The sequence below is a fragment of the Erithacus rubecula genome (genome assembly GCF_903797595.1).
Source record: "Erithacus rubecula genome assembly, chromosome: 4".
In the NCBI taxonomy this organism is placed as follows: domain Eukaryota; kingdom Metazoa; phylum Chordata; class Aves; order Passeriformes; family Muscicapidae; genus Erithacus; species Erithacus rubecula.
Window position 1 is genome coordinate 6846511 of NC_136686.1, and position 22074 is coordinate 6868584.

Sequence of the window (22074 nt, forward strand, 5' to 3'; positions counted from 1 at the left end):
TGCCACATGTGCTGTCCTGAGGGTCCCTCTCTTGGTCTGCATGGAGGGGTTCCCAAGGAAGAGGCAACAGCTGACCCTGTTCTGGGCAGCACTTGTATCCTCACTGATGCTATTTTCCCTGGAATAATGCATATTGAAAGAGATTGTCCCAGAGGAAACCACTATCCAGTATTATAAAACCTCAAAAGGATTCAGCTGGGTGTTAATAGAGGTGACAAGCACTTGGAGAAGTAATTTAATTGTCTACACAAAGTTACATATAGATATGAGTAAATAGGGTGTGTGGGAGTAAAGATTTAAGTATGAATAATATTTACAGTAACTAGAGATAACATTACTAATGTACCCACAAATAGAAGTATATATTTATATATTTATATATTGTACTTAATTAGATGCTCTCTTAATGGAAAGAAAACCAAGACTACTGGTGTTGTTGTTCATTTCTCACATATCCTATTGTAAATGTCTTTAAAGGAACCAACTGATGCATGGAAATCCAGAGTGACAGTGGCAAACCTCTGAAGAAGTTTAGAAGAGGACAGATGAAAACATTAGGACATTAGGGCACGGGACTAAATCTCATGTAATTCATAAAACAAAATTATACTTTTTTTTTTTTTTTTTCCTTTTTGATTTCTACTTGGACAGAGGTTCCACCAAGCCACAAATGAGAAATAACAAAATTTCGATTGTTTTGTTTTCTTCTAAAGATTCAAATATAAACTTCAAGTGCAATTCAGAATCCAAGTATTATTTATACTACATACTTCTTTCTATAACAGAACTTATCTGCAGGTAGTTTAATCATATTTGAATAGATTCCTCCTTTCTTTGACAAAAGTTATTATTGATGAAAAATAAAAAGCCAAAAAGAATATTTTTACATCATGTCATTTCAGATGGAAAGTGAGGACACACTAGTGCAGATACAAATTTGGATCTACAACTAGATGTACTCAGGGATAATTTTTTTTTTTTTTTTTTTTTTGTAGTAAGAATCCCATTCAGAACACTGACTTTTGACAATTACAAAACATTATAGGTGTTCTTCAATAACAATTGACAACAAAGACTGCAAAAAAGAGCTTTCAAATTAGCAAATGTTTCTACTATGGAGGAAAGACAATATTTGACAGGAATGCAAAGCAACCAAAAGTTGAATACCACTGGACTATTTGTATGGTCGTAGAAACCTGGAAACTTTCGATCTCAGTAGCTTTATAAATGATCTTGGAAACATTTCTTTTGACTCTTGTGCTGTGTACTTGAAATAGTTTTGAGGGTGTGCCAGTACATCAAAGAGAGCTTTAATCAGCTTCTTGTCCTACAGAAGACAACATAGATATGTTAGATAAAAGCAAGGTTTGGATTTAGTGTCTACACAGGTTTCCAAATTGAAGAAGAATCAGGTCTGGTTTGCAAAACTTGAGTCTGGGTAAAGCAGTGTAAGGAAACTGCTCCACATTGCTGTGGAGTTTTAGAGGGATGATCTTCCTGCTGTGCTGGATGCTTTTTGCAGTGCTCCTGGCAGGTCCTGCCCTGGGAGGGCAGCAGTGAACTAACCACAAACTGCAGATGTTGGGCATGAGAACAGCAGGCTCCCTCTGAGTGTCCTTCCCACCTGTTCTGAGCTGCTGTCCAGGCCTTCCCTCCACGGATGGGAGACAAGGCTGGTCCTCAGTGATGCTGAGCTTTCTAACCTTTCTAACTTTCTAACCTTTCTAGCTTTCTGACCTTCTCTGTACCTTGGGAGAGCCTGGATTCAGAGCCTCAGCTGAGCCTGTGCCTGGCACTGTGCACTGCAGCTGAGACCTGAGCAACCCAAAAGCTGGAGGGAGACAAGGGCTGGGCAGGAATGGCCAAGGGAGCCAGCTCTTCCTCAGCTCCTGTCCTTCCAAGCCATTCACACAGCTCAATTCTGCCCTCTGATCAGCCTTTTTTCCAGTTTTAATTAGTTGTTGCAGGTGTTGCTGGTATCTTTGGAAAACCATTTCTTATTGAGGCAAGATAGTGATTTAGGTAAATACATTTTTAAATTGCAGAGCAAATTTAATGAGTCATTTAAACCCAGACTGAGTCTGAAGAAGGCTCTTCAAACAATAGGTCCTTCGTTCTTGGCTGACTAATTTTTCAAACATACAATCTTATCATCATACATTTCATTTAGTTCCTGCTTCCACAAAGGACATAAGCACATGCTGAGCCCAGCTCAGTTACTTGATTTTGGGCATAAACTTCAGAAGACAGAGAATTGAATTTGGGGTCACCCTTAAGCTTTAAATATAATGACTCTATCAAGGTATTGAGAACTATTTTAGGAAAATGCTTAGAAAAAGGAATTCTTGGTTGGCCTCAAAGAAAGCAGAAATTCTTACTTTTAGAATTTCTTGATGGTTTTCTGATGCATATAATCGACCATCTCGAACAATGTCTTCTATTAGTTGTTGATAATCCTCTGAAAAATAAAGATCAGTTGAGTGACTGTGACATCCCTTGGGAGGGCAATAGTGAGATGTGAGCTAGACCTCCTCTTGAAGAGCTGAGAAATTTCATATCCAGTTAATTATTCAGTGTCTCTCAGACTGCTGTATTCTAATTTAATCACCTTAAAATTCTCTCTTTCTTTACAATAGTGGTTTTGAGTTACCCCTGTAAATACTAACATCCTCAAAAAACTACTCCCTCCTGATAATAATGTATTATCTCCACTATAGAGATGAAGAAACAGGGATACAAAATGACTTTTCAAACATTATACGTATGCATGTTATTTCAAAGTTTTTGCTACTAAAATTAAATGAGGCACATACAGATTTTGCTCATTCTTCTGTCCCTGCAAGCAGTTTGAGAGATTATTCTAAAGGAAAATTTTCTGTAATTCAAATATAACACAAAGATGAAAACCAACTCCATTCTCACCATCATAAGTCACATAGGGGACCTGGAATCCTTTGCCACTGTTTCCTTCATTTGACTTGAACTGAATCCAGAGTTTCCTTGATCTTGAAGTAAATGCAATAGGTCTCTCATATGTCTGACATGTTTCATATGTAGTAATTGAAGTAGGAGAAGCTAGAAATAAAGTTAAACAATATTCTTTATAAAATAATTTTTGCACCCTTCATCTAGGGGTCAGAGATGTCAAACTGACAAGATACTTCTCAGCTGACATATTCCTGAGAGCAGAAGCTGTATGTGACAGAATTGTCCTCATTTGACTATAAAAAGAAGTAGGTTTTTGCTACAAAAGTAATGGAGTCCCTCAGCAAAAAGCTTAAGCAGATATTGAGGTATAATTTTTGATATTTATAAAATACTATCAATATTATTTTTTTACTACTCTGGCATTGTATCCCAGAGCACCCATATGCTTGTCCCATAAGGATGTCCTCATCCTCCATGCAAAAGAGAAGTGCATTTTATTGAGATCTTAACTTCAGAAGTTGTTGAATTAACTTCATAACCAAAGATACTATGCACCCCCTCCATTCCACAGAAAATTGGGATAACTTTGGATTTCTTGAGGCTGTCAGTTCTACCAACACACTGCCCAGATTTAGCAATAACTGCAGCATATATATATTTACAAAGGATAAGTGAGAGCACAATTTGTACAGATTACAGAGATAGTTCTCCAAATATAATTTATCACTGTTGATTTCTAGAATGGCAGTGATTTATCCCATGTGGTAACTGGGTCAGACAGAAGCCTATTAACAGCTTTGTGATTCAGACAATGAACTTGAACAATTAATATCACTCTGCTAACTCTTATTAGTAGTGTTCTAACCTGCTGGACCATTTCATTCAAGAAACCTCTTAGAAACACTGAAGACAGTCATCCCTTCAATATGAACTATTTACTCCATCAGTTTGCAGGAAATATAACCCATAATAAGTTTGGCAACTTACCACTTTTTCTCATTACTAAAACATCGCCACATTCATCTTCAATTGGGAGAAATATCTCAGGTACTACGATGAGTATTCTTCTCTTTGGGGGTGGATTTATATTCCAAATGCATTCCACATTAGCTGGGTAATCTCCAGGATAGTTGGGTGATTCAATGTAGCCAGTGTAGTCCCCCAGTTCTCCTCCACAGTGTTGGTCTGGGGAGAAACATAAATTAGCATTTGTGTTAGTTGATAAGTTAATTGGAGGTGTTTTTCTAGATCTGTCATGAGCAAGTCTAAACTCCTCCTTGTGGCTTTAGAAATGCACAGATTCTCCAGCTTTAAAGGAATATTTGATCCACAAGGTTGCTCCAGCTGATTGCAAAACTTTAATCTCTGGTGCATGAAGTGATTCAATGCTTCATCCAGGCTGCTTTAACTTTGCTTGAGAAACACAGGTAAATAAACATGATGCAATTGTGGTTACCATGCATACTGTGCTGACATGCAGAAGATATTCTGCTTTAACTTAATTTGGTTTTTAACTGGGTTTAGCTCAATGAAAGTGCTGGTCCCAATAGCCAGCCTTACTTGATTACAGATCTGCCTTGCTTCATGTTAGATTAAGCCAGCTAATAAAGGATCTCAATTGATGGATCAGTTTTTCTTTATAAGTTTAAAAAAATCCTACTGAATTTGGCACAAGTTACTTAAGCTTGATCTCCCCAGGCCTACTCATCCACATAAAATCAGATATGTGTTTAAATATTTTGCTTAATTCAACCCCCAATTATTATGCAAGGTCAGAAACTGGCTTGAAAACTGAGAGGATCTAAGAAAGCAGAATAACAAAGATGGCTTTATTTTACACAAAAGTCCTCAAACTTCTTCACATTTCATACAAATATATAATTTACTCAAATGATGATGAAATTATTTCTAAATGGAGTAAGAAATTATGAAGGGCTTATGACACATGGCACATAATTAGACTAAAAACTTAGAGGAGATCTGTACATGAATAGTTAGATGATGCTGCTTAATTATTATAGAAATATTCTCTTAAATTAGCATGATAGTAGTGAAAAAAAAAAGCTTGCCTAAAATAATCAGTCATTCCCAAAGCATCATATAAAACTGCACTGAAATCCTTGGGGATATTTAAAATGGTAATTAGGATAAGAGGCTGAGTACTGCAAAAAAAAAAAAAGTTTGAAGATCTCTAAGAAGATCTCACTATCATAAGCAATTACCTGGCAATTGCAGATGTATGACTCTACCTTGTAATATTTTACAATTATTCTAAAATGGCAGTTACTCTGATAGAAGATATTTACAAAAACACACAGAAATAGGCATCACTTACACAACTTGTAGGACCTGGGAAATTAAAGGCTCTGTAGTTTTAACTTGTGGCTGGCACTCTGTGAAATATTAAAGCTAAAACACCCATATGCCTCAAATGCTATTTTCCCAACTTTTTTTCCTCATTGTTTTCCCATCTTCTACTATTCCCTCTGGCAGTAGATATTTGCAAACTAGGAAATACAAAACTGAAGTCCAGCCTGGCAGAGGGAAACTTCGAGCTGCGGTTCAGATCCAAAGACACACTCTGTGTCACTGACAGAAATGTGACTTACTTTTGCAATGTGTGACATTGGTGGAGCCATCAAAATCTGTGCTGGTGTTGCCAGGGCAAGTGATGCAGTAGTTCTGACCAAACTCAGGCTGGTATGTTCCCACAGGGCACCGGATACATCTGTGAGTTGTGGAGTTGTAGTAGTGTCCAGGAGAACAGTGAACTGCAAGGGATGAGGTGTGTTATTTTCAACAAGCAGCAGCCTCCTGTGCAAACAGCTTTCCTCTGCCCTAGATATACCTGGTTTGCAATATACTTATTAGGCCATGAAAGGCAGAAAAGACACCAGCTCCCTGTATTTCCCAGTATAAAGGATCTTCCAACTAAAACTCCGTGACTAGAGTTAAAACCTTATGAGCTAGAAATTCATGATACATATCTCTCACTGTATTTAATATATTTGTAATAAAGGGAACTGGATGTAAATCCACCTCAACAAGAAAAATTACTTTCACAGTAGCAGGAAAGAGGTTTCTATTAGTGTCTGTTTGCCAGGGACAGCATGTCATTCCACTAAGTAAGTCAAAATGCATTTGGGCAGATTCTTTCTTCAGCATTGGCAGTGGAAGTTGACACTATGGAATACAGAGCGCTTTGCATACTTATAGTTTCTGCCTAGCCCATGAGTAATCAATCCTTAACTTTGTATAACTTTTTAGCTTTTTTAATACAGTCAATGAAAATATACAGGACATGAAGGCTAAAGCATTATTGAACCCAAGTTTGTGTTATTTATTGCCACACAGTGAGGCTGATTCCCTTACTGGTAGCAGTGCTGACCCCAAACCTGGTAAATTCCAAAGAAATTACCATACCAGACCTTATATTCTGGTAAATTCCAAAGAAAACCATAAATCCTGGTCAGCCTGCACACCCCAAGGAAATCATTCCCTTTTACTGATTTTTGACCACCACACGCCCATACAGAGACAATGTTTGCTTTGGAGCCTTCAAGAACCCCTTGGCACTGATGATAATAAACCAAAGGACAAGAAGTAGGAAGATGAATTGTGAAAGAATTTGAAATTCACCTTTGGTTTCACAGTCTTGGAAGGAAACAGCACCTTCATATTTGGTCACAAGCCCACCGCCACAGGGAAAGCAGAGGGTCCTTCCTGGTTCAGGTTGATACGTACCAAGAGGACAGACTGTACAAGGTTTAAAACCATCTGAAGAGTAGTGCCCAGGAGAACACTGTCCTAGAAAGTGAAAGTGATCATCTGTATTAGTGTGTTGACTTTTCTGGATGAAGTATAAAACCCACTAGTAGTTAGTAAGCCTTTCTTTCATTTAAACGTGGGACATCAAGACAGCTGCAGATCAAATTCTAATCTTACCTGCAAATTTTGTGTATTCTTCCTGTATCTTCTTCCTAAAACCACCACCAGTAAATAAAACCAGTTTCATGATATGCTTTTTGGCAGCTATGATTCTGTTTGGATTATTTTTTAATTTTTTTTTTTTTAAGAAAAGGGTCTATTAAGATTTCATTAGATTACTTTGTACTTTCACCAAGTCTTTCATCTCAGTATTTCAAAGCACTTTTAAGGAAGAAATGGAACTGCACCATGCCTACGAAGCAAGTTTTTGTATCTCCATTTTAGGGATGTGGACAGTGGATCATGGAGTTTACCAGATGGGATGGTGCCAGTCCAGCACATGATCTATAGAATACCTAACACCAGCAGCTTTTCACATAGTTGTGAAAACTAGTGCTTGTCAGGTACTTCTCCTCCAGGAAATGGTGATTTGTGTAAAGCAAATTGCTTTGTGAATAAATCTACTGACAGAAGTTTCCAAACTTGCTCTCCAGGCAGCTTCTGATAGGCATTTGTTTGGCTTGGTTCTTGCTAGCTTGAGTACTTCACTCTGTGAACCTGAGAACCAGGTTTTTCAGGATTATGGCATGAATGTGTATCTTCATACCACCCCAGACTGGGATACCAGTGCTGTGAGATGCTACATATTCCCTGAGGTTGCCCAATCCCAGTACTTTGTAATTTATCTTCCCTGAGAACTGAGCAGCAGACAGAAACAACTGGCTTGAAAACAAGAAAGTTTTGAGAGCTCTAGGTATTGTTGCAGTGTCATAAGAACCCTGATAATTGCTGGGAAATGTTTGGGGCATTCAGTATCTTGGGTGCTTAGCATGAGCCAAGTACTTTGGCACTTAGGATGAACTAGAGCTCCTGAATGAAAGCAAAGTTCAAATTCTGTCCCCACAAAAGCCAAACTCCTGCAGACACCTGTGGGGTCAGGATCTCCAGGATTTACTTGTGCCCCCATCCCAGCTTGCTGGGATATGACTGTACAAACTGGCTGTTGTGGCACAGATCTCAGAGAAATATTATGATGCTACTCATTTGAGGAAAATTTTGCTCTTGTTTTTAGGAGCAAAACTGATCTACCTGGCCTGATCCAATGGGTTAATGGGAGCAGGCTGTGCCTGAAGGACTGATCCTGTGGAAAAAATGACTTGTGTTGGAGAACTCTTGCCCATGAGATGGAGCCACACTGGAGAAGTTAATGAAGTCTCCTGTGGGAGGGACGCCATGCTGCAGCAGCAGCAGGAACAACATCAATGTGATGAACTGGCCATAACCCCATTCCCACCTCCCTGCACGGCTAGGTGGGAGAAAGTAGAGCTGGGAAGGAGAGAGGGTTGTGGAAGAGGTGTTTTTATTTCTCCTTATCCTGCTCTGATTTTGATTAGTAATGAATTCACTGCATTTTCCCAATTCGAGTGCACAACAGGCACTTAAAATCTCTGACACACTTGTGGAAAGTACATTCCTCACATTAAGAAGTGAGGATTTCAGTAAAAGTTTATTGGTAACTGCACAGGCATTTCTGCTCTGGAAGATATGATGCAAAACCACTATTGAATATAGCAGTGAGAACAGACAGTACAGACTTTCTAACGAAGTCTTGTTATCAAAATACACTCTTTCATCACATGTGCCAACACAAATTTTGATAAAATCTTCATCAGGGAAATTTATGAAGTCCAATGCATATTCTGTCTTGCCACTTCCAAAGGAAAAAGAGAGAGCTGAGCAGAAAAACAGACTGGTTTGATCTAACAATAAACACTGTGAAATAAATCCACCCTTCAAAAATAATCAGAAGGGGTTGTTTTTGTTGTTGTACAGAACAATAATTCCAATGTGAGCCTTGAAACAAAAGTATTTTTCTTCTAGTTTTTATGCTGCTTTTGTTAGTATACTATAGTCAATATTTATAAACTCAGACTGTATTTTGATAAGCTTTACTTGCATTATGGATAAATGTAAATCAGCATAGCAAAGATGCACAGATGCTTCAAATTTTTATCTGATAGTTCCTTCATATAGCAAATCAGCAAAGTCTATCATATGTTTGGACTGGAGACACTGCAGTTATTATTTATTCAGTAGATGGGGAAAAGTAGCAGTTTCTCAAGTGACATTTGCCATGTGCTCTCTTTAGATATCCTTGAAGAACGCATTAATGTAAATTACATGGATGAGTTTTCAAGTTAGAACTTGTGCAGCAGATAGGACAGATTTATTTCAAAGTCAGATAATGTATCTGCTATAAACTAGATTTTGATAGCCTGTAATGAAATGAGATAAAGAAAATAATTAACAGATACAGAATCTCAAATTTGCAAACTAAAACCACTACACAGTTGTATCTTAAAAACTCAGACTGATCAAATTAAGGTAGAAGCACCAGGTATTATCATCACTATAATTTAGTTTATAAATCATGAAGTTGAATCAGAGATGCTACATCACTTGTCAAAAGTTACAGTGCATTCAAGCAGCACTGAAAATTGCAATCATTAGTTCTGAGTCTGGGTTACAGATCCCTGCAGCACAACTGTGGGATACTGGTGAAAGCCAGGGAAAAAGCAGCTTGGATTTTCTCAGAAAAAGGAAAATAGAAGAGAAAGAATTAATAACAAAGCTGTTGTGCACAGAAGAGTAAGTGGAAAATGTGATGTTTGGTGAAAGCATGTTTACCAGAGGTGTTACCTTCCTTGCACCAATGAAATCAAGCCTATCCTCAGTTCCATGATCTACTCTATAAAAGTGTAGTTGATTCTTTAATAAAGGCTTTTGCTTCTTTTCTGCCTCATGAAGGAAACCATGTACCTATATTTTTTCTTTTTTTTTTTTGCCACATCCTAGCTCAATAGCAACACACAACCATCTCAAATTTATAATTGCTGCTAATTAGAGCAGGTAAGCTGCCTCTCATGCAAAACACAAAAAAAGCAGGTTCATTATTAGACTCATCAATACCAGTCCAAAGTAATCCATCCCTTTGGCTCACAATATACTGGCTTACAAGTCAAGGTACTTCCACACCTGAGTTGAAGCACAAAGTGCTTTGCTTGGCTTGCTCATTTCCATCCCATAACTCACACTGGTGTAGCAGATCCCATTGTCCTGTCAGCAATGTGAGCAGGTGGAGTGGTTCAGTGATGAACCATCACTGCTTGTAAGTGCACAGAGATTTCTTGTTACTGAGAGAAATGTCAGATTTGTCTTTACAAACAAGCTGTGGGTCTGCTGGTAGATAAGACTAGCACTGAGAGATAAAAGAAACAATGGGATGGATTCCACTGATTGATGAACAGAAAAAGGTATTTGCTTTACAAACAAACTGCAGGTTTGCTGATAAATGAAACTGGATATTGGAAGATGAAAGAAGCAATGGGGAAAAAACATGAATTCTATAAGAATTAAAAATTAAAAGGAAGGGTTATACATTAGAGGGAAATCTCAGGTATCAGGTGTTCTGGGAAGTCTGTGCCTCTCAAGTACTTCAGCCAATGGGGAAAGAGAGAGGGAAAAGCTGGGAAATTAGGATAAAAAGGGAGGCTGCGTCCTCCAAAAATTTGAGAAATCCCAGGGGAATGCCCCATGGCCTCTCTCTTTATTCGAATAAAGCAAAAAGAACTCCTCTGTCTCCTTTTTGGACATAAACCTCTGGCGTTTGTGGATTAATTTTCCTGACATTACCTTTACAAGACAGAACCGTGGCAGACTCTCTCCTCTTTCAGCCTCCTTGCCTCACAGGGTGGGTGTGGATGTGTGTGTGTGTGTGTGTGGCAGCACCTAAATCTTTTACAATCAAGTTCAACTTGCCTCCACATTCCGAGACATTCCTGGCGCCGGGCACCCCCTGGCCGTCGTTGCTGGGGCAGGGCTCGCAGGTGAGCTGTCCCTCCGTGTCCTGGAACGTGCCTGGCGAGCAGGGAACGCACTGGTTCTGCTCCCCGCTATAAAAGGTGCCCGTGCTGCAGGTAACTGCAGAGACAAAAGGGGTCCTGTGTAAGGATGAGCACTTTGATCACCTCATATTGAACATTTAGGGAAGGTGGATGCCGTTGGCCACGGGATTATGATGGCGTTTGTTGTGCATATATTACTCCATGATCCTGGTATAAACAGACCCATCTCCACTGTGGTTTAGGTCAGTTTGTATCAGGGTGAGGTCCTGCTTGGCTTTGTAATGCATTCAGGTGTTTATCACACGTGTGCTGTTAATAATCTTAATCTTAAAACAGTACCATGCAGCTTATTAAAGCATCAAGTGTGGGAAGTGTGAGCTTTTAGTTGTACCAGGTGCAGTTACAAGTCGGTTTTATGGCAGATAATTATAAAAAGTCTGTCCTCTGAGGTCAGTTCTAGAGATTTTTCCATAGGCAATGTGTCCCCTGTAATAATTTCTGTCTCTTGCCACTCAGATACTCCAACTGTACAGCACCTTAAATACAGATATGAATACATGTGCTTGTCTTGCTTCAACAGGGCATGTGACTACATTACACATTTTTCCCTCCTGGATAGGGGTGATTAAAAGGTCTGAGTTTCTAGATACTGATAGCAACAGCCTTTCAAATACAGCTTCTAAGTCACTGTTCCCATATGAAGACAATTACCTCTGAACCCACTCACTAGAAGCACCTATTAGATGTGACTTCTTTTGGCTTGTAAATCACTTGGTATCTCAAAAGCTGGAAAAATAGGTATGCTGATTTTGAAAAGAAGTCTGTAAGTGATTAGAAAGCTTGCAGTGCTCAGAACTGCCATTAATAAATTTGCACTATCACACCATCCCCAGCAAAGCACTGTAGCCTGATAACATGGGAAAAGGCTTAAAGAAATTAGGTATTTTACATAAAATAGATTTCTATGATTTTTTTTAACTGGACCTCTTGACCACTGAATATAACATATCCATGGGTCACAGATTATTTGGTGGTGAGGAGTGATACTGGTGATATGAAAGCAAATACATAGTAACTAGGTAAACATCATATTGTTTTACTGAATTGTAAATACATTTTGATAAGAAGTGAGCAGCTGGGAACTAATTGCCAACACTGTCTTGTGGCAGGTTATGATGCCTGCCACCTGACAGCACGTGAACGTTTCCATATTTATGCTTTTGTTTTCCTACAGCCATGTAATGAATTCCCTTCAGACTCTTATGAACCATCCATAGTCCATGCTGAGTAATACTGATCATTAAATTCTAAATCATTATCTCAGAGATTTCCTCCCTGGTTCACCATGGAAAAAGTAATTGTAGACTGCTTGTTTTGAAGGATATTACTGAATATTTGAGCTGTTTGCACTTACCACATTTTCCATCCTGCAGTACTTGCCCTGTACTGCATGCTTCATGCCCTTCAGTAGCTTTAGCTGGCTTCTGAGCCACTTCATATTCTGTCCCAGAAAACTGAATGTAAAATTGCTGTTTATTAATAGATTTCCTCAATGTTTTGATTGCAGTTTGCAGCTTCTGCTCCATCCTTTTCCGAACACAGTCAATGTTACAGGTGTCTAGATGGGAAATGATAACAAAACTAGAAGCAATTGAGATTCATGTTTAAAAGAGGTGCTTAACAAAAAGCTTAGCCTGCATTGCACTATGACACCTCTGTTTGTTTCACTGTCTTGTACATATAAATTGAAGCAGCAGCTCACTGTAGCCAAGATCAGACCTTTCAAAGGGACAGGACAATTTCCTGAGGTCCATGGAGCAGTTCCATGGCCTGCAAGTACACCCTGAGTGCTGCAGAAAGCATCAACCCCAATGTGCTCTCCTTTCAGGTGTGTGTTCAGTCTGCCACCATTAATGTGAATTTTCCTGAATTTTTTCTGCCCATGCTTTTCTCAGTTGATTAGGAACTCTTGCTACTTCCCTGACCAAAACATCCTTGTGTCAGTGACAAAAAAAAAAGGTGCTTTCAGGCACCACTACTGCTTGAATCACAAGGTTAAGGAATCTGCCCTTGAGGACTGACATCTTTATAGGATTCAGTCCACATCTTCTTTGGCTGGAATTTCTAATATTCCATCTCATTCATAACATGAGGCAATTAGTTTTATTCTGAAGTTTGGCAAGAAAACATGATTTTTTTCAACTGTGTGATAAAACTGTCTGATTTGCAGACTAAACATTCAGCAATTTACATTTTGGAGGATATTTTTATTACTGTTTTTGCAGAACTTCTACATGTGTTCCCTGTACATTGATTAGCACTTCTACTGTTTAGAGAAATCAGACTGGATTAAAGCACATGACTTAACTCAGGGCCTTGAATGAATTTTGATGCAGGTTCAATTTTTGTTCCTTTGGCTTAATTGCATCCCTGGCTCTTTTCAATTAAATCTCTGAAACTTTGAGCTTGGAAAGGCTGTTGAATGAGGCTTGTGCTAAAAGGTATTCATGGCAGCTTGATGAAACAGCATCAGAGAGATTTTAACAACACACTGAGGAACTAAATTCTGATTTCTCTCCACAGACCAATCTTTCACAAACCTGAGACTTCTTCAGACTTCATCTCCACTTCAAACTCTGCAGTGATGTGGGACACTTCTTTTGATGGTGACTTGCGGCCCCGGCGCTTTTTCTTGGAGGAATCACACTTGAGATTCACAAAGGTCACATGGCAGTTGTCTGTGCAGGGGAATTGACCTCCTTTGCAGGAGAGAAGCAACACAGCAAGGAAATCAGCAGAGTAGCAAAGACAGGCTAACAAGTGACATCTCACAATGCAGTGACAGGTTTTATAACACCTCCTGTGTGTTTGAGACACCTCCTTCTCCGGGCATTGCTGGGTTTGCTCATTTTGCTGGTGAATACAGAAGGCAAAAGCACAGTCTGGCCATGCTCAGCTGCACAGTGGTACCTCCAATGCCTAAAACTGCCCAGCCCTCTTCTGCATAAGGATTAGAAAGCTCTTTACAGAAATTATTTAAAATCAGCAAACACTATAAATCATATTTGATGGCTAAACAGAGCAAGAGAGTTAATTTCAGAAATCTATGAGAATGTCAGGCCTCTAAAAATGATCAGTGGGTGCTGCATCTCTTTCAGAAGTGATGATAGCAAAGGATTTAAAAAGCTTTGATTGTGAGGTTATGAAAATGTACTGGAAGATTTTTATCTGAGCAGGAATCATAGTTTGCCACAGGTCAGGGAAGAGAGAAATTTGTAGCACTCAAGCCACCAGAAGGATTTAATTCTGAGGGTGTGGCTGTGTGATGTAGTCCTCCTGATAGACTCAGAGGTTCAGATGACATATCAAACACAAAGCACAGCAAGCAAAGGACAAGGAAATGCATCCAAGAAATACATTCCCATAGTTATTGTATGGATCAAGAAATTCAACTTCTATTACTTTAAAAATGAATCTGGTAATCACATCTTATTCACAGGGTAAGCACCTTGATGACTAAGACTTAAGTCAATACTTGTAAAATTAGGGATATAAATGTGCAGATTGTAGGATAAAGATGAAACATAAGTCTGAGTTTTAAAAACAAAATCTTTAAACTATTCACTTTTTTAAAAAATAGCTATTTTTACTCTTCTCTGTTCAGGGCTCGTATAAAGTTTCATATAAAAGTGTGGTCTAAAGCTCATATAAAAGTGGTGGTAAGACAAATCCACAATAGAGAATGCATCATCAATAGATGTTTGTTGTAAGATGCTAAGATGCTTTAAGCAGGAATATAACTTCTTAAATACGACATGTTTGTTCATTATACTTAAACCTTATAAATATTTTTTCTAACATAACTACTCACTCTTTCATAATGAAAGATCTAAGGCTGTGTAACATCAGATTTTCATAATAACCTCCCTTCTTAGAGGTTGTCTTTGGTGCTACAATAGGTTACTAATCCAGCATAAATCAAACAAATAATAGCTTTTGTTTTCTTTTTGAAACCTCATTTGGGAAAACCAAACTGACACTGTTTCACATAATTTTGCATTAGTCACAGCTTTTTGTCTCAGGGTATTTTTGCCATTAAGGCCAGAGAAAGGATCAGCTTAATTCCCAACTCATGTACTTCTGAATAAAGATTTTTCAAAGCAACTGGTGAGACTTTCAGCACCCAAGATCCAAACCCAAGGCACTGTTCAGCCAGAGTGGGAACCTTGGCCTGAACTTAAATTCAGACCAAATATGAAAACCATTGATTTTTTTACTATTTGCAGTGTGAAAACAAAGCATACAAATAAACAAGCAAACATAGAAACAAAAAAATTAAAGTGCTGTTTACATGCTGGATGAAACCACCTACCTGAAACAGCTTGCTTCCCAGAATCTTTTGTTTTTTCTTTGCTGCGAGGCCGTAAATGGCATTTTGCATCTTTGATTTTAAAACGAGCTTTCTGCTTGATTGGAGGGGCTAGGGAATCTGTTGATGTAAAGTAAAAAAGCTACCATTGGGATGGAAATGAAACGAGATCTGAATCTTGTTTTTAAAAACAGACTCAAAAGCTTTCTTGTGACTTAGGAAAGAGGCAGCCCAAAAATGACATAGCTTGTACAAGGGAGTCCATTTCTACAAGTTCATTTTTTAAAGTGAATACCTACCCTTGGACCCACACAGGTCAATGAATGTGCTAGCACCACGGTTGCTCTGCACATCTTCTCGGATTTTGGGTGAATTTGTCTTTTACTATGAGAAAGATTAATTCCTACCTTTTTTCTTCTTTTTGTCTGGACTCTCTGTCTGTGAATTCCCATGTCACTTGTAGTTGTGCTCCTGCTAGTGCCAGTAAGATTAATTTAGTGGAGCTATGCTGTTGGCAATTGAAAACCATGCAAAGGAGCTGCCTCTGCTGCAGTCTGTGGCCAGCCAGCTTTAAACCCAAGGCACATTCTTGTTTTAAAGGCTGTTATACAGTAGTGCTATGAATAGAAAAAGGAGCTGCTGGCTGATTTTCTCATGAACTCCCTGGAGAAGACTGGCCTGGCTGTCACCTACCAGCTGCTGTGGGCTGCCTGCTGACCCTGCAGAAGGTGGAGGATGGTCCCAGGTGATGCCACAGCCTGGGTCCCTCTTTCCTTGGTAGGGCTTTGCTGAACCAGGACTTTAGAGGTGGCCTGACCCTGTGCCACAAGCAGACACATCTCTGCCAGGCTGTGCCACTCCACAGCACTGTACTCCCTAGCATGTCCCAAATATATAAGAAATACTTGGCTGGAGGACTGGAAGATGGGACAGAAGTACAGCAGGTATGTGTAAGGTGGGCTAAGTCTTCCTACTGCTGGATGTTGTTTCTAATTTTGCCAGGCTTCAAGCTTTTGGTTTGGTCTTTTTTGATGCTATCAGCTTTCATAAACATTTGAAATGTCTCTGCAAAAATAGTCCAGCATATTTGAGAAAAAGATGAATGAAATGTGGTATTTTCTCTCAGAAGTCTCATAAACTTTTTTTATGGGAGGATAACCTTTTATGCTTGCAGTAGGAGAGTCTGTGCTCCTGTGGAGGGGCTTTGCAGGTAAGGGCTGGGACCCACCCTAGTGCCACTGCTGGGTCCCTCCAGCTCACTCCCAAGCCTGGGAAAAAGTCCCATTTTGATTTGCTCACTATTGCCTTGCTAAACTATAGAAAACAAACAATTCTAACTATTTGTCCTTATTGAGCATATCTCAAACCTGCAGCACTCCCACACTGACCTACCAACACAACTCTGCAGCTCCACACACCCCACCCTCAAGGAGAAGCTGCAGAAAAGGAGTGTGTGCATAAGAGAACACTGGCTACCTTTGATGCCAAAAGATTTTTGCTTTTTATACATTTTCAATCTATTTGTAGCTTTGCAGACTGTTAATACATTGTTATATAGCTCCTGGTATTTTTCATATCCTTTCTCTTAGATTTTAGAATAATAAGCAAACCCTACTAATACATACTTGAAATCTTGTTTAGCCTTATTCTTAAGAAGAGAATTCCTGATAAGGACATCTTGTTTTTCACCAGAAGTTAGGAGACATAACAAGAGAACAGGGTTAAGAAATCCCAAGGGGGCTGACCAATGGGTGGGTTACTGGGGTGCATTTCCTGTAGGATATCCCAGCCAGATGTACTAACTAATTAACCTTACAGAATTATAGAAATCCTGTACACACATGCACACTCATATTCTGCACACCTGAAAGTTTTAATTGAAGAACTGCTTTTTAACCTTACCACTTTATTGCAAGAATTACTTCTTTATCTTACCACTTCAACTCCGTCGCAAGGTTTATCCTTTTATCATTAGGCAACACCTTAACCATTGCTTCACCTAAGGAAGGAGCCTGCTGTCCTGCCACCCCCCCGAGGTCCATGCCCTCCCTCCAGTCCCAAAAGAAGGGGGAGCAAGCAGGGCAGCACCCACCTGAGCAGCTGGGCAGGGTGGAGTTGCGCCTGGGCTGCGCCTTGCCGTGCTGCATGGGGACGCCGCAGCTCAGCGTGTAGCTGTTCTCTGAGTCTGGGGGACAGAACACAGTCAGCACGTGGGCAGCAGCCTCACAAAGCCCCTGCTCGAGGCTTCAGCTTCCCAGTGCTGCCAAACAACGAGACATTTTAAGTGCTGAATGTGGATTTTTTAAAAATACTTTGCCAAAGGTTTGTTTCTCCCAGCACGGAAATTACACATTTCATAAGTGATTTGGCACAAGGTTAGCTGTGCACAAGGAAAAATATTTTGTGTTTGTCCATGGCAAAGTCCTTCTGCTTTGATCATTCCTGGGATTTAGAAAATTAACCATGTACTTGCATAATAATTTTAGTTTCAGGCTCTAACAGAACTTATTGGCAGAAACAGAAGTGGGGCACTTAGAATCATAACAGTGTTTACATATTACAGAGATAAAACTGTGTCCTGGTGCTTACAATTAGAGAAAAGCACACTTCCAGTAATCTCTGCTAAACTGAAAATAAAATGTGAATGAAATGTTAGCCCTACTACATGTAATGCCAAGACTAAACATGAAAAGTAGGCACTCAAAAATAATCCTGTGCCAGAATATCAATGAAAAAGCAGTAGCAACCCCCCCTTCCCTGCAAAACTGTGAAGATGAAAACTACTAGTAGCAAATAGTAAAAAAAAAAACAAAAAAAAAAGAGGGAGGAGGAATTAAAAGTTCAATTTTTTTATAAATAATACTCAACTGGACTGAGAGACACATCCACATTAACCAGGATGGTGCAGAAAAAAAATTGTTATATATTGAATTGCTGTGACACAAGGGAGGGCAAAAACGAACAATTGATTTCAGTGAATTCCTGTTACTTTTTCATACAAGCTTTTTTTGGTTAGAATTTTCCCACCCTCACAACTGACATCTCACATTAAACAATGAAGGACCAAAATTTTCATATGTAGTTGACTGACAATCTCTTCTTGTAATAATTTATAATGAGGCTTTTCTTATTTACTGCTGTCCATAAGAGAAAATGAGAGAAAAAAAAAAGAGAAATGTCAGCAAGTCACAACCTAGACGTAAGAGGACAAATATTTTGCACAAACCTGGAACAAAGAGAGTGTTGGATGGGCATGACAGGAAGCAGCTCTCTATGCCTCCTGTCTTACTGCATACTAGCTGAGCCTTGGGAGCTGGTTTGGCATTTGGGAGACATTTCACCATCTCTGAGGAGGAAAAAAAAAGAAATTTGAAACAATCGGACACTGCCCAACCCAGAACCTGTGTACACACTTGGATACAATGGTGAGAAAAGGCAGGAAGTGGCAAAAAACATAATGACAGATACAAATATTTCTGAAACAAGCACATATTGAGGGAGAGCATCTGGATTGGGATGTTGGGCTTGCACTTGAAAATGAAACTCCTCCACATTTTTAGACCTAAACTCTAGATCAGTCTTCTTCTCCTATCCTCCACTTTGAGATCTTTGTGCTCTATAAGCACAATTCTGTGTGCACATCTTGATCTCAGAAGCAACAGGTAACACTTACCACCTGAGATATCCTTTCTCTGATTTGCAGGCACAGCTCTCTGATTTAACAGACCAACTGTGTACAGTGGTCTGTTTACTTAGATGACCACTAAAATTGTATTTTTTAGTTCTCTAACTCCCACTGACTTTTCAACTTTAGCTCCATGCTCTAACTTCTGGAGCTAGAAAACTTCCCAGCCAGGCAGAGGTGAGACAGGAGATGCTAGGATGGAGATGGATAGCCCTGCTGGCCTTTAGACACTGCTGAAATGTCCCAAACAATGTTAGAAGGGATCCTGTGACACACACAGAGATCACAGAGCCATTTCTCATCATGCCTACAGCATGAGGCACACTGCAGCTCATGGGAAGGAAAAATCCAGCTTCTCCTCTTGGCTTCATGGCAGGGTGAAGACAGAGCACCCTGCAGGTCTCACAGGTGAATTTTCATACTTGGGTAAGGGAGAGCTTGTGTTTCAGCTGAAAACACATGAAGTTGTTGTTAATTGCTGGAGTTGCTCTCTGTGCTTCACCCTGAGAAGATGGTTTGACACCCATAATCATAAACTGGAATTCATTTTAATTTGCCATCCTTTTGGATTGAAGTATTACTTAAGCACATCTTTCCCCCCACAAATGACAAGGTTCATTCTTGGCTGCAGCTGGCACATGCCATCAATTCCTACAAGGAGGAATCCTCACTGCTTCTCTCCTTTCCCCAGAGTTCCCCTCTGCACTGACTGCTGACCAAGTGTGGCTGGGCATCTCTTCAAGCAGCTTTTTTACATTGCAGCAGCTACTTAAATCTCAGCCAGGTGGCTGTAGGGCGCTTCTTGCGTCAGCCCCACAGAAATGCTGTTTCAGGTACAGGATTTTTCTCCAGTTGTTTCTTGCTTCTTCTTCCTGATCTGCTCACCTTACAAGACAGGTTTGGCTGACATTTGTTTTTCTCACTGCTGACTGTGGTACTGTAAATGTCATTTTTGCTACCTGTCAGCTTGCCAGCAGACCACACTGAGGTAGGGGTTGCTTCTGACACCAGAGCTGTAGCAGCCAGACTGGTTTGGGTCTACCAGGGCACGGAAAAAGCCCAGTAAAGCCATCATGAAACCAAGCAGCTCCAAAGCAGTAGCTGGAATGAATGTGGCCTGACTTGGCTTGAGTGCAGAGGAAGAGTCCCAGCAGCCTCCAGCTGGTTTATATTCCTGGCCTCATTGGTTATTAAACATGATAATATCCAAGTCCCATAAACATGCCTGATGTTCACATCTCAGATATTGAAACAATCATCCTCCTTTTATCTCCTTCCTAAATCTTCTATGTTGCTTTGGTGGTGTCTTTAAAGAAACTACTTCCTAGGAGTGAGGAGGCAACAAAGCACTAAGTGCCATTGCTGAGCAAAAGAGGGTTTTGTTACTGCAAATGTCTCCAAATCATATGGCATTCAGGACCACTAAATATAATTCTTGCACTTTTTGTTGTGCTTTTGTAACAATTTAGAACATAGTTTCCTCTCAAAAATGTTGATAATAAAGGCAGGTAATCAGCAGGGAGATGATGCTCATTTTAAACCTCACTAAATTCACCAAATACTAGAGTGTGTATCAATAGACAAGGGTGTTCTATTTCCATCTTCTTGCTGAGCATTGTAAATAAGGAGGAGAAATTTACAACCAGGAAAATATTTTCAATACAGCCTCTTACCAACATTCTTGGTAGGCTGAGAGGGAATATGCCACAAGTAGTCTAACTTCATACCAGACCTCCAAAACTTTTAGTCCCAGCTGTTAACTTACAAAATCCTTTCCAGAGGAATAATTGGTATATGGCAAGGGAGAACTAGTGGAGAACTAAAAAGCACAGTGAGCCATTTCTTGCTGTCACAATGCTTAGTTCTCTACACAGCAGGGAAGGCAATAGAAAGTGAAGCTTAATTGTGCTTAGGAAGAACATAGAGGCAAAGGCTGGAATTCAGCTTGAGGCTCTCACCCCCCACCCCACCTTGGTTATAATGTGCTTGTCACAGTGCTGTATCCATGTAAAAAATGCCACAATTGCATGATCACATGAGGTCAGTGCTGTGCTCTCTGCTCCAGATTAAGCAGTGCTTTCTCTCCCCAAAGGGAGATCTCCCTTTTTCTTGTTCTGTCTCACTCCCAATCAGGTATTAGGCATCATCCTCAAATGTGCCTAGGAGAGTTATTTGTGGTTAAAAAATTTAGCCATGAAAAACCCCAGGTATGCCATTCTCATTAAAAATGAAAAACCAGAATTAAATCTCACAGAAAATACTTTGGCTGCAGCCATGACCAAGATTTGCTGTGCTTCAAAGAAGACTGCAGAAAAATAATTCATCTTTTTAAAGGATACAGAAATTCAGGTCTGCCACAAAGTGGCACTAGCAGCAAGTGCCAAATGTTTCTGGTCTCAGGATTTGTGATCATTGTGATTAACACTTTCTGACATAGCTAGTGTCAGTACTTTATATGAAGCAGGACACTTTTAGACATAACTTGAAAAATTGGGGTATGGCTCTGTAAATGTAGTTATTATATCCTACCATGTCCTACTTGTAAATAGTTAAATATTTTGAATATTCTAAATTAGTGTTAAATAGAGTTGTAGCTGACATTACAGAGATGGGAAGAGGGCAAATTAGGACAAAAGTATAAAATACATAAGACGATAATAATAACAATAATACTTAGATTTCTGTGAATGAACTAATAAACTTAAAAAAAACATTCCACACAAATAAAATCTAACATATTTGATCAACCTAATGTTGCATCCATGGAGCTCCACAGGATAAACTCAGGTGTTATCTGAGTTTACGAAATTAATTTGGGGATCTAGATGGTGAAAATGCAGCGTGTCCCAAACAAAACCTGAGAGAACAGGAACCTCCTCAGAGCCATCTCTGAGTCACACCTGCACTTACCAACACAGTCCTTTTTATTCCAGTGCAGTTTCTTCCCAGGTGGGCAGACACACTCATAGCTCCCCATGGTATTAAGACACCCAAAGTCACAGCTACCATTGCTGATGCTGCATTCATCAATATCTGAAAACATATTTAAAGTTGTGAGGAGTCTTAACCATGTGTACACACATATACTGTGCATTAAGATATGACTTGCATAAGGAAACCTTTTCTACTGTATCTTTTGCATTTGAGTCTGTATAAACATGCATAAAACAGTGCCAAACAACTTTAGTGCATATTGCATGTATTTGTACTGAAACTGTACAGCTCCTACTCTCCCAAGGATTTATGCATTTGATACAGTT

At 39.5% G+C, this 22074-nt stretch overlaps 1 protein-coding gene across 2 annotated transcripts in view; it reads right to left on the reverse strand.

Moving 5' to 3' along the window:
* Positions 1-511: 511 nt before the first annotated feature.
* SCUBE1 (signal peptide, CUB domain and EGF like domain containing 1) overlaps positions 512-22074 on the reverse strand; it is a 179564-nt gene continuing 158001 nt past the window's right edge. For both annotated transcript variants that reach the window (XM_079303780.1, XM_079303779.1), the window contains 13 exons: positions 21725-21847; positions 18356-18475; positions 17222-17314; positions 15133-15249; positions 13361-13519; positions 12175-12378; positions 10675-10836; positions 6568-6735; positions 5538-5699; positions 3916-4113; positions 2923-3075; positions 2379-2458; positions 512-1327 (listed from right to left, as the gene is read on the reverse strand). In XM_079303780.1, the coding sequence (XP_079159906.1) occupies positions 1175-1327; positions 2379-2458; positions 2923-3075; positions 3916-4113; positions 5538-5699; positions 6568-6735; positions 10675-10836; positions 12175-12378; positions 13361-13519; positions 15133-15249; positions 17222-17314; positions 18356-18475; positions 21725-21847 (1892 nt within the window). In that variant the 3' untranslated portion in view covers positions 512-1174. The remainder of the gene's footprint in view (positions 1328-2378; positions 2459-2922; positions 3076-3915; positions 4114-5537; positions 5700-6567; positions 6736-10674; positions 10837-12174; positions 12379-13360; positions 13520-15132; positions 15250-17221; positions 17315-18355; positions 18476-21724; positions 21848-22074) is intronic.